The 13,513-nt window shown below is 40.2% G+C and overlaps 1 protein-coding gene across 5 annotated transcripts in view; it reads left to right on the top strand.

Annotated features, from left to right (window-relative positions):
• The window catches only part of LOC100706322 (potassium voltage-gated channel subfamily H member 8), a 53,398-nt gene that overhangs the window by 38,405 nt on the left and 1,480 nt on the right, over window positions 1-13,513 (top strand). For 4 of the 5 annotated variants that reach the window (XM_005460654.3, XM_019352106.2, XM_005460653.4 and 1 more), the window contains exons 11-14: window positions 31-245; window positions 4,730-5,004; window positions 11,841-11,950; window positions 12,211-12,257. In XM_005460654.3, the coding sequence (XP_005460711.1) occupies window positions 31-245; window positions 4,730-5,004; window positions 11,841-11,950; window positions 12,211-12,257 (647 nt within the window). Of the gene's footprint in view, window positions 1-30; window positions 246-4,729; window positions 5,005-11,840; window positions 11,971-12,210; window positions 12,258-13,513 lie in introns of all 5 variants that reach the window. The other variant, XM_013264520.3, reaches the window with a different exon arrangement.

Raw genomic sequence — 13,513 nt, 5'->3', positions numbered from 1 at the left:
TTTACTATCTATTGTGTCTCTGCTTTCCAGGTCGCGGTGACTTGATTGGCTCTGACTGTCTGACACAGGAGGAAGTTATAAAGACCAACGCCTGTGTGAAAGCATTAACCTACTGTGATCTGCAGTACATCAGCCTCAAAGGGCTGCGTGAGGTGCTCTGCCTCTATCCCGATTACGCTCAGAAGTTCATCACAGAAATCCGGAACGATCTGACGTACAATCTACGAGAAGGGCACAACACTGAGGTACAGCAACTGCCAAACGTCACTACATTACCTTTGTTGTCAAGTAACAATTTTACCACATTAATTTTAGTTTCAGGTTAGACATTATTTTTGAAGCAACACACATTATAAATTGCAGTGGTGATATTTTATCAGTGATGTTCAATGCAATAAGAGGAAAAACAAATAAACTCAAGTAAGGTGCCAGCAGTGACTGGTGGTTGGTGGAAGGAGGTAAAGCACTTGGATTGTTCTCCACAGCCACATCTCCTATCAACATGTTTACAGCCAGATGGGATGTATAATCCCTCCATTATGCTCGGGGTTGATTTAAGGGACAGAGCAGATGCCACCCCAAAAAAACACCCTTCCACTGGAGAGTCCTTATGAATGTTATGAGTCCTTCTTACCCTAGCTCTAAGATTTATTATTATTATTTTTTCTTTTAAATGTGGACCCCAATGCAATGCGAAATAGGCAGAAGAAAAAGCAACAAGCCAGAAACACGAAGCCCTGAAATCCTAAACGGCAAAAATGTGAATGAGGAAAAAATTGAGAGGAAAAGGCAAAGGCAGGAAGTAAATCAAGAAGAGGCGCCGAAGGAAACGCTGATGCCAAAATGAAATATCACTAAAAACTGAACAATTACTTAACAAAAACATCCAAAGTCATGGCAAACTCATTTTATAGTCACTCCCCATAACTTATGTGCAGAACTATGGCTATGTCATTACCTGCATTAGTAAAAGCGTCACCGATTCACCTGTGACATGTGTTCCTTAACCAAGTTTATTCTGCTTCACAAAGGGCGAAAACTCATTTCTACTGAAATCAATACACACCTCCTCTAATTGGCTAAAAAAAAAAGATTAAAGTACCCCTAATCACTGCATGTGTGTAAACGAACCAAATTCTAGTTATTACAATTAGTTTTCATTGCCTTGATCAAGTGTAAAACCTGACTCATGCTAATAATACATTTTAAATGTAACAGCCACGAAAATAGTTTGTCTGTGTCTTAGATTAGTCTCAGTTGTGCAATGATCTCCTCCACCCAAATTTTTTATTTTTATTTTTTTACGCCATGCCACGGCGATGGCTTTGCACTTGAAAAGGATTAGCCATCTGGACCGGGACTGAGGAGGAACCCGCGACTTCTGCTTGAGACACAGCCAGCGGATAAAGACACGATCTAAACACGAGGATTCACATGCCAGGGCGTTACAGATGGATCTCAGCTGTAGCATGCACATGAAAAACCAGCTTACACTAGAAATAAGTCACATTTCTACTGTGAGTAAGCTTGCTAATGAGCACAGAGGCAAGAGAAGCCATCAAGAGGGCAAAGACAGTCAAACATAAGGCCTGGGGGCCAGAATTAGCCCTCCAAAGACACCAGTCTGGTCCCCCTGGAAAAATGTAAAGAATGGCAAGAATTTTAGACTTTTAACTGTATTTTAATAATTTTTACAGCTTTTCCTACTGATAACAACCTCACCCATGACCATTCAGTCTGTACCAAAGTAAATCAGTAATAGATAAACAATTAGATGATAGAAGGTTGCAGTTTTTTCAATATCTACTGTAAAAATTGATGATTTTTACAGTGAGTTCACTCGTGGGCTGTAATGTTACAGTTTTACAATTTAAGGCCAAAGTGATGTAAACTGGGCTCTGTGTGGTCCACAATGTAAAATGAGTTTGACATTCATATAGTATAACAAAAAAGAGAGAAAAATATGTAAATAACACTTAAATTACTTAGTTTTTGATGTTGTTCTTGTATAAAAACATCACTGCTGTTAGAAATCCTAACCTTGTCCCATTTTTAAGTGTAGTATAATAAAGTTAGATTTCACCTGGTATGAAATGATTGCAGTAATTTCTTACTAAATATTAGATTTTCACTTAACATTTATTGCTAAATTCATTCTGTCTGAAAATAACCTAGTTTCAAATTCTAAAATTTAATAATAGAAGATAAAATTGAATCTTTAAGCCTTACAAGAAAAATGTGGTCATGTTTTCAAACAGGTTAAACAAACACAATTAAAATTCAACTCTGTTCCAGCTGAATTTTACTCGAAAGATGTATCAAAACAAGTTTTCAAAGCCAAGAACAGTTTTGGAAAAATATGGGTTTAATGCTGTCAACAAGAATAATTCAATTAGTGCATTGACAAGAAACCAGTTTGAGATGATTTGGGCTTTGTGAGTTGTCCAACGTTGTGCTGCCATCAGAAGATGGTACACGTGGTCATAAAGGGATGGACATGGTCAACAACAATACACAGACAGGCTGTGATGTTTAAATGTTGCTCAGCTGGTACTTAAGAGGCCCAAAATGTGTCAAGAAGATATCCTCCACACCATTACACCACCAACAGGGTGATCTATTAAAAGATATGATGGAGTCATGCTTTTGTGTTGCTTACTCAGAAATGCAGACTCGCCAGACCAGAAAATGTTTTTCCTATCTTCTGTTTTCCAGTTGTGGTGATCCTGTGTGAAATGTAGTGACAGTCTCCTGGTCTCAAATGAAAGAAGTAAAAAGTTTCTCTTCTTTTTTAAGATCATTCTCTGGAAAACCTAGAGATGGTTGTGTGGGCAGATTCATGCTCCAAGTCACTTTAATCACCTTTCTTCCCCATTCTAAATGTGCTGACTTGCTGTCATGTGATTGGCTGATTAGATATTTGCATTAACAGGCAGTTGAAAAGGTGTAGGCCTGTCTAACAGAGTGGCCAGTGGATGGATGCACACAGACAATAAACACAGATGATAAAAGTATTAGCTTGTTATCTATAATCGTGCAGATGATAGGAAAAATAGCAAAAAAAACCCTAAAGTTGAATTGAAATTTTTCTCAAAGATTGGGAACCTCAAATTGACCGCTCTACTGTCTGTGTGGTGAATGTAAAGTCAAACCGTGGTTGTATTCATGTGTGGAGACAGATGAAGTTCCATGTGTTTTAGGCTCCTGGGTGAAGAGGTCTTGGGTTTATGTTTTACCGGTACACGAAAAATGTGAAGCCGTAACGGTCGTCGAATCAAGATGGATGCAGATGCAGCATGAAAGGAAAAGAATAAATCTCAAACTCACTGCACCAAACTTGTCAGCATCTTACACTCACAAACCCACATATAGAGTTTATATATATGCACGTGCAGCGAAAGCAGCGGTGCATCCTTAAGTGGGCGCAGCGTAGGACTAAAAATAGTGCTGTCAGATGTGCGTGGGAGGGGCAGGGTCATCCCCGGCTGGATAAAAATAGAGCGATATCCAGATGGAGACGAGACGAGGAAAACATCAGGATGAAGGGGAAGCTGCAGGGGAAGAAGGAGGAAGAACCTTGCTGATATTTGCATTCACATGCCAACACACAAAGAAATCCTCACGCACAGTCATATTTCCATCACTTACAGAAGACAGTTACTTCCATTCATTTCCTGGAGACTCAAGCCAGACTTCACAGTGATGTGATTGTGTCAACACGTTTATGCCCTCTAAGTGCAAACACACTGCAGATAGCGGACTAACATAACACAGCATATTTGCACTTGCTAAAAGATGTAGAAACTCACACGCACACACACAACATGTTACTGGCCATGCTCCAGCCCAGTGTTCATACATACACCGTTTTCCACACCTGCAACCCACCACCAATAACTTCCCGGTGACCCTTTTGTGGCACGCCGCATATCAAGACTGCACGTGCTGCTCACATGCTACACACAGACCCACACACACTGAAACTCCAAACAGTCCCTTCTCCGCTTAGTTCCCTCCAGGCAAACCTCTGCTAAAATTAAACCTCTGTGATCTAAAAATACCAAGCAGGCACGTGAGCCCAAGACTGGATGAAGAAGACAACAAGCAGAGGAGAGAGGAGGGGAAGGGTGGTGTTGGTGACAGGGGGAAACAAAAATTGAGGACAAGGGAGAATAGAGGGAAAAGAGAAAACGGGGTTGCATGCCAGCTTTTTTAATCAGCTTTTGAATTGGAGCATGTGAGAATGCATACATGCAAAAAGAGAAAAGGCGCAGGAGATACAACCAACAACCTTTTAATACAATGCATTTACTGCCTACAACACGCTGAGTGCAGGAATTAAACTCTGTTTAGTTCAGTTTGTCCACCTCACACAGACTGACTGTCAGCGACTGGAGCGTTTGCTCGGCTTTGAATGAGAACGCTTCTTTGCAGGGCTGCTCATAAAATGAATGGAGATGAGAGCTGTTGCAGCTATTGTGAATGGCGAGTCTTCACCCTGATCAGTGCTTTGAGTAACTCAGCAGCTCCCCCTACTGATCAGCGAGTGACATGACATCATTCCTGATTTCTCTCTAAAAGCTTTTCAGATTGTTTTGTGTTTTCACTTTAAAGACTAAAAAAGGTGATCTGTAGAAAAAAAAGAAGAAGAATATTTCAATATTAATTTCAGTCTTGCTGAAAATTGATGATGTTTTCTAACCTCCTGTTTTAACTTCTGCCCCGTCAGGGAGACTGTGAGAGTAATGGAGGAATCATGAAAAAGCTTCCTTCCATTAAGGAAGACGAGGAGGGCTCAGGGTCCGAGGGCGAACGCTCCCCTCTACCCAAGATGTCATCCCTTGGCAGGCTGGGCCGCGGCCTGCGTTCGCCCCTCCGCTCCCCTCTTCGCTCCCCGCTCCTGCCGCCGAGGCCCTTCCGGCCAGCAAGTGATCCCGTCCGGCCCTCCAGCCTGCAGATCCCTGTTGTGAGCTTCAGCTGCCTGCAGCCGGACCTCAGCCCTCGGTAGGGAGCCATTCACGGATTTATTGACTCGGTACTTAGCATTAGATTCGCCTGGAGGAGTTCATTCACTGGTAAATAATCCTCAGTGGGAATTTGGCCTGAATTGCTTGTCACTTGTGACATTATTCATAAACACAAACCATCCACAGGCTAATTTGCATGGAGTCCCTGGAGAGGTGGCAGCAGACTCTGGGCTTGGGGAATCAATTTATTTTGGCTCAGCTGTGTGAGGGCGCAGACGAGCATAAATTGTGTCACTGTGTCGGTTTTACAAAAATGCATGTAGGGAAAGTAGGATTACAGCTGGTTTTTTAAAAAAGAAAAAAAAAATCACCTACCTTTAATGATTTTTAGTAAACTGGGCACAACCAGTAAATCAGCACAGACACCCACACTGTCTCTACCTTTTCTTCATCTAATGCCTTTATACCCAAATGCCAGCACTGGGTCGCAGATGGAGGGTGATTCTTGGCACATGACTTTTAAATCACACGTTTCATTAAAAAAAAAATGGCACAGTTAGATTTCTTCAATAAAGTTGAGTTCAAAGCACCCAAACATATGAATTACTGTCTTGTAGGATATTATTAAAAAAAATGAAACTGTTAAAATTTTTTAAAAAACACATTTTTTTCTAATGTTCACCAAAGTTGGTAAAAATAGTCTTAAATCCATTTTCTACTTCGTATCCATGTCTGGATTAGTCGGCAGTCTAAGCTGAGAAACCCAGACCTTCCTCTCCTACCTCCTACAGCTCTTCAGGGTGGATACAAGGGTATTGCCATGCTGGCTGGGAGGCAGATCACAGACATGCTCTGGCATATCAGAAGTGTGCATCCGGTCTCCCAGTAGGACATTGTTCCATGATTGCTATCTTATCATGGTGGAGAGGTTTGCTTGTTCATGTTGGGATAGCAACCATTCAGCCTGAGAAGTTTGGCCCTTTGTTCAGGACAAATTGGTCCTATGTGAGGGTCCAAATTAAGAGAGATTCAGAAAACCCCTTATATGCTGACAAGATCAAGGGAATAGTTCACCCTGACCAAGACATAATCACTGGAGCTTCATCCTGGAGCCAGGCCCTGGGTAGGGGCCTGAACAAGCGCTGTTTGGTTGGGCCTTTGCTCATTCTCGAACCCAGCCAGGCCTAGCATAAATGAGGTCTGCCACTCGGAGAAAGCACCATAGGGGTTCAATGCACTTTGGCTTGAGCAGCAGTCAGGCACCCTGTCGGCCTTGCTTACCAATCTTAAAGTCAAGCCTTTCAAAAGTTATCTTATAGATATTTTTTTCAACAGTGTTTGTCCATTAAAGAGAACCACCGGTAAAGCTGCCGAACAGGAAGTGAAGTTGTAATTTAGCAACTTTTGATCGACTGAAACTTGCTAAACATGGTAAATACATCTTCAGCCATTTTCAGGGAACATACAAGGGAGTGATGCAACAAGGCAACAAGCGTTCAGTTGTTTTAAGAACAATTTCAACATTTTTTTTTAAGATTTTCCAAACGGCCAACACAATACAAGAAGCTAAAAAGCTATTAGGCTATTACCTCACATCTCAAATGATGTTCATCTTTCTATAAACTTCCAAACATATTCACTAGCTTCCGTGCGTGTGGGATGATCTGATACCGTCGTGTTGGTGTTGTTCCCAGATCATCATGAAAATGTTGTTCCAGGTTCAACATTGCAAGTGACCAATCACATTGTTGTGACGTTATTCTTTTGCACGCCAAGCCATTCATGCATTTATGAAATTCCAATGTTGCAAGGACAATATCAATTCTACTTACCGTTTATTAAAGGGTTAGGGTTAGGGTCAGGGTCCGTTGATCAGCGGACAGAGGCGGTTTATCACAGCTTAACTACATTTTTTTGTTTTACAGCGGTTTTTCCCGAAGTCGCAAAAGTATGACGTAACAACATTCTCATTGGTCGCTTGCAATGTTGATCCTGGAACAACATTTAGTATGATGATCTGGGAACAACACCAACACGACGATATCAGATCGTGTGTGTGTTAAACCCTTTTTGCACATATACAGTTGTGGTCAGAAGTTTGCATGAACAGCACGACAATTTAAGGCTTTTAATGATTTCTTTGAACCTTTCTGTTTTCCTGGGTGGAATGATTGCACAGCATACATCTTTAATGACTTTAAAAAACAAGAATTCGGTGCATAAGCTTGGATTTATTTGGGGTTTTCTCCGATGCAAACAGGGCCGAAAGTATGCATACAGCCTCATATATATTAATACATTGCATACTAACAATTTGGTTGAAAGCTTGTTGATGGTAGGCATCAATTTTCAATAGGGTTAAGTTCGGGGGATCGGCAAGGCTTAATTGTCCTGCTTTATCCACTTAAAATCTGATAAATCATTCACTGCAACATATCCTCCTGTGTTCCTTCAGAAAGCACACACATTATATAGTTCAAAGAATTCACCTTTAATCTGGTGAAAAAAAAGCCACATGAATTAGATCCCTATAAATTGGGCCATTTGTTTACAGATGATGGTGGATGATGGGCCAGTGAGAATGACGAAGGAAGGTCTGCCGGTCGCAGCAGATGGCCGCCCCTCCCTGAGCCTGGTTCTGCTGGAGGTTTCTTCCTGTTAAAAGGGAGTTTTTCCTTCTCACTGTTGCCAAAATTCTTGCTCACAGGGGGTCATATGATTGTTGGGGTTTCTCTGTTGTATTATTGTAGGGTCTAACTTGCAATATTAGGCGACTTGAGGTGACTGTTGCTGTGGTTTGGAACTGTATAAATAAATAAATTGAAAGTGAAAGAAGTAAAGAAAATGAGGAAGGTGGACAAACAGTGCATCTACACTTTAAGTCCCTTCACTGTGGCATGGACTGTCCACACTTTCTGTCAAGAAAATAGAAGATGACAAAAGCAGTGAAAAGTACGTTATCATGTGTTAAGATGTCGGTTTCCATCAGTCTGCTCGGGTTTGTGCTTGGTTCTATGACCACCCCACATTCACAAATCTTTTTTCCCCTGACCCTCACATCCCTTGCACCTCACTGCAGAGTAGTGGAATTTTTCTCATCATAGCAGTGGAAGGTTTCTGACAGAAATCCCTCAATAGAATACCTCTTAATTTCCATGAAAGAGGCCGATAGAGATGCTTCCATAGAGCATATTCAAGGCTGGATTAGACATACCAGGGCATATTTCCCATGCTGCCTGGTGAGGGAATAAAATCCTTTGTGATGTTGATGAAATTTTGTGGTTGGATCCAGACCACAGAAAGGATGGTGGGGTACCCCAGCTGTCATTAGACCCACAGTACATACTTGCATTTGTTCATTTTCTGCATGTACGCATTTCCTTTCAGAATGTTTCTGTCTTCATTTCATATTGGTTTCTTAAAATAAGGGGTCAAAAAATTTCCCCCCTCTCTTTTGTCAGTGACGCTACGGTGGTGTCGTATATTACTGCTTTAAAAGTCGTTTGTGTGTAGCTAAAGTGATGTTACAAAATTTAATTTTTGCAGATTCTCAAAATGCTTTTTTTCAGAAGATTTTATTTTTAATATTGAAGAGGAAAAAGTCTAGTTGTCCTTTTGTGTCTAAAGGCAGAGTCTCAGAGTGGTTTCAGAAATGGCTTTCATAAATTAAAGACTTATCCAAGAACGAAATCATACAATCTCTCTGTGCGTGCTCTTGTTTTTTGGAGGAATTCTCTATGTTTTGGCGTATATACTCTACCTAACATTACAGTCCAACTGAAGGGGGTTTCAGTTCTTGCCTTTAATACATCCTATTACAAGCACGCAGCTCTCTTCACGGGTCTGCACTGTAGAGCAATATGATTGGTGGACGTAGCAAAGAGAATAGTTCTTATATGAAACTGCTCCCAACAAAGTTGGCATATTTTATTTTGAATAAGTGGGTCATGATTTCTGAAATGAGATGCTGCTGCTGATTTTTTTCCCAGTCATCCTTTTTCATCCTTTCAATTCCAGCCAAGCGCTGTATAGTTTAATTATATTCAAGAGAAGGCAGACATCTCTACAGCCAATATCTTCAAAACTGGGAAACTCACCAAAATTAGACGAATAAATAACGCCACATGCTTAGAGGAAGAACATGGTAATTGGATTTGGGGACTGAAGTGTCTGGTAATACTATGGGAAGTCCCAAAGCTGAGATGTGTCAACTTGTCATGTCCAATGTAACTTCACTGAATTACTTCAAAGGATGTTTGTTTTTTTTAATCTTCACCAGAATGGGCACTGTTAATCTTTCCACTACGTCTCACAAAAAGCTGGCAGATGGATTTTAGGTTTTTATAGAAAGGACGAAGCTGTGGAACAGGAAGTAAGAGCATATCTAAGCAACTGTCGCAAACTCGTCGATTACTACCTCTGCCAAGGAGGTTATGTTTTTGGTAGTATTTGAATGTCTTTCTGTTTGTAACCGTGATAGCTGGAAAGCTTTTGAGTGAATTCTGATGAAACTTTGTAGGGGTGTAGAGCAGGGTCGCGTTAACAGTCCATTAAAATTGGTTCACATCTACCAAGGTCTTCAAGGTCAACTCAGTGATTTATTGGTCGAAAATTGACCAATAAATCATTGAGTTACTTAGAACTTAGAAACTATGATTCTTGCAAGTGTGGTGTGTGTCAACATATACAAAGTACTGTTATTAGATTAAAATTATGATGTTATGTTTTAAACTCTGACCTCTTCTTCAAGGTCAAATAAGGTCAAACATAATATGTCTTTTATCTTTAAAACTTAAAATTCTGCTGCCTTTGTTTGTATTGGGAACATTTAAGAAATGATACTGGTGAAAAGAGCATTCTCATTCCCAACGCATAACATACCGATGATTTGTCGTCTATCCCAGCCCTAACCCTAACCATAACTGTAACCATTACCTTAACCCTATCAGATATTGTTTTCCAAAGCGATTCATGATCAGAACGTAAAACACATTTACATGTGCAGATTCATTCCAACCAGCTCCAAAGACGTAACATACTGACAATTTTGTTGGGATGAGAACGTGTTGTGGTGAATGGGAATTCTAAAATATCACTTTATAGTTTGCATCAAGTCATATTTGACCAAACTTTTATGTTTTTTCAAGTTGGCCCCAAGGTGTGTCGTATCTTTAAAGTATTGTCAAGAGAAAGAATGAGCTGCGTACTTACTTATAAATATACTGTAGCATAAGTTTATATAATAATCTCTAGTTATTAACGCCCTTATTTACAAGTCAGTATCCATTAGCTACTCCTACATAATGTTTATTTACACACTACAACACTATTCCCATAAAACTAAATGGCGCCCAGAGAGTGAGCCACCATGGTGGTTTGCGCTCTCGGAGTGATTCTTGTTACATTATATCCACATAAAAAACCTTATTTTGATTCAATCCATGCTTCTGTTTTTGGTAGTTTGTGTCCAATTTCTACATAAACTCCTAAAATAAATTAAGTTTCACCTTAAACCTCATTTTGCTAAAAATCCCACAATGCAACACTACTTTCCTCCTTCCTCCTGAGATAATAGGCATGCACATTAGTGTTATGCAATACTACATCTGTCGGTGGTGACTCATTAGCATCCAAAAGCTCAAAGTCCTAGCAGGACTAAATAGTAGATGAGTGAATGAGGGAGCGCTTACAGTCAGACACTCTGTGTATGATTGAGTGAGCAGGAGTGTGGATAGTAATTAGTACACAGGTGCGCAGCCTCTCTCCGTCATCTGCTCACACTGAGCACGACCTTTGACCCACTGACTGTTGACAGCTGGGCAGCGCTTCCATAAACCCTCTCTATAACGATGAGTTCTCGGAGAGGCGTGGTGAGCCTTTGACATGTCTGTGAACTTTGCGGGGTTTGTAGAAAGCAGATGGAGGTCTGGGATCTGCAGGAGTCTAGCAGATAATAGATCCAAGAGACTTTCCTCTCAGAGCTGAAGCACTCTCAGCACAGACAGCAATGTGGAGCGAGGATGCTTTGATCATTTTTGATGTACTGGGTTGTAAGTTTCCCATAAAAGAACTCAACTACAAAACTATAGACTTTAAATCGATGGCGCTTATTACATTTATATTTATTTTTGCATGCTGCCTACGGATTTTTGGTTTGTCATCCAGGTTCCAGTCACTTTGAAATTTACTGAGCACATGCATGCACCTCAGAGGACGGGGCACAGCTCGATCTTTTCTCATGCACCACTCTCATGCATATTTTAGATCCTAATAGGAAAATAATAACGACATTTTATTGAGCATGTTCGTGCCTCCCAGGCTAATGAATCTTGTCGACTACTCTACTCTGAAAAGAAAGTATTTGCTGTTAAGAATATAAAATAACTGAAAGGTTTTGGGGAGTGCCTTAATCACACTCCTGGAAACTCTAAAGGAGTTCTGTGTGATATAATAAAAATATAGTGTATTTCTGGACTCAACGAATGACTTATTTTTTTGGAACTTGCTCATATAGATTTACATTTACGTGAGGAAGGAGGGATCGTGTATGTTGTCTTAAACAAGTAAAAGCCATTTCCAGTATACCTGCCTGGATGTATAACTGCAGCTTTTAATGTGTCATTTTTACCCAGTATTGCAGTTTGTTGGCAGAGTCTGCTGCCACCGTGTGGTGTCTCTGTGTCATTAACCAGCAGGTTTTGATAGCTGAACTCTCACGTTCAGATAAAATAGTTCCCCAAACTGCTCCCATTTTTTTCTGGAGTCTCTTATTATACTAACTGGCAATTATCTGATATTTTAAATCAAATTTCATTGTGTTATCTTGTTGTCTTGCGTGAAATGTTCTCTCATCACCTCCCTGTCTTACCTCAGGTTTGTGGATGGGATCGAGACAGAAAACCAGAGCGGTTCAACTCCGAGATTTGATTTTTCTCCCAGTGCAACCCAGAGCTTTCTGCCCGGCCCGCATTCAGCCACCTCAGGTAAAGAACAGGAAGAGCAGGTAAAAACTAATGCACAGTTATACTGAAGTTTTTTGATGGATAGAGCCTTTGTGAATATTATGTTGCTGCTGAACAACATTCGCTTATATGATGGATGTTTTTGTTATTGTGTCCAGCTCACTGGGTATCAAACTTCTGAAGGCCACATTTTTACATCATCCTTCATACCAGCTTCCAAAGTCCTGATTCATTCAGGATTAATGCATTGTGTGTAAGTGTGTATATCTGTGTGTCCACAGGGGCCCGGGATGAAACCATGCAAACCATTACAAAGCTTAAACATGAGGTAAGGCTTGTTATAGTGTCATGAAAAACAAAACAAAACATTTTTTCAGCAGGCTCTTAATCTGTGGTTACGTCCGCATTTTTTTACTGGGCACTTGTGGCAGCTAAGGATTTATTACACAACCATGTAGAACACAATTGTTCAGCTGTAAGAGTTTAACTTTCTGTCTAACTTGTTGTTTCTAAGGACAGTCTCAACAAAATGCATGTAAAGTGGCTCAATTGGTTCAGGTTCAGACTTTGCCAACACTTTAAGATATGAATCTTTTAATGCTAAGAACTGCATGAAGTTAGTAATAAATATTATTATTATTAGTATTAGTAGTAGTAGTAATAGTAGTACATCTCCATATTAGAATATTGTTTGTCTTGTCTGTGCTGTATGCGGTTAAATGAAAATGATGCAATTGTTCGATAAGGTGTTCTAGGTGCACCAAATCCTAAAAATTTATGATTTAAGCCTGTTGCTAGGCGGTTGCTAGGAAACATTATAATATATCATGTATAATTCAACTTTTACATTAAATATAACATGTCAGATTTGACTGGCATTACATGAAAGTTATGTAATTCTTTCATTAGATGTTAGGTGCTTAAAAGTTAAGAACAGGTCAGCCCGTTGGTAGGTGGTTGATAAGCAACGTGATGATGTTATAACATGATGTAGATAAGAACCTTCAGGGGCCTAAGATGTAGCTGTTTGTCAAGAGATTTTGTGTATTACTTCAGGGCAAAAGAATAGTCCATCAAAACTTTATTCAATTTCTTTGTGGCTTTAACAAAGAAGCAGTTAGGTGATAATTAAAGGAATCGATCCAGTCGATGACCCCAAATGCTAGAAAGGTATACTGTATGCACATTTCATGCACTGCATGTGTGTCGCTTTTCCTTGTTATTTTTAAATACACTACCTTATGTGATGAAACCAGTCCCCTGACATGTGAATGGTCCCTGGGGCACAAGCTAGTGTACTCCTAGAGGGAGTACATCCAGCAAAAATCTGTGCCAAATCAAATCCACTGTGGAATTTACCCCCCCCCACCCCGCCAAAATACCTCCCATAGCCCCAGGTTGAGATTGGTTTGTTAAAAAAAAAGTAAGATAGCTCTACAACTTTACTTACCTTAAGCAGCTTTGTGCGCTTCAGGGATTTCAAAATGTGAAACACCTATGAATATGGATATTTCAGTACTTGTTTTTAAGCTTGAGGCATAAGGTTTTTTCCTGTTTGCCTAATTATTTGTGTACTTTCACAAT

This window comes from Oreochromis niloticus, linkage group LG23 (assembly GCF_001858045.2).
Source record: "Oreochromis niloticus isolate F11D_XX linkage group LG23, O_niloticus_UMD_NMBU, whole genome shotgun sequence".
Classification (NCBI taxonomy): domain Eukaryota; kingdom Metazoa; phylum Chordata; class Actinopteri; order Cichliformes; family Cichlidae; genus Oreochromis; species Oreochromis niloticus.
Note: the sequence above shows the minus strand (reverse complement) of the source record. Positions and strands in the feature narration are given on the sequence as shown.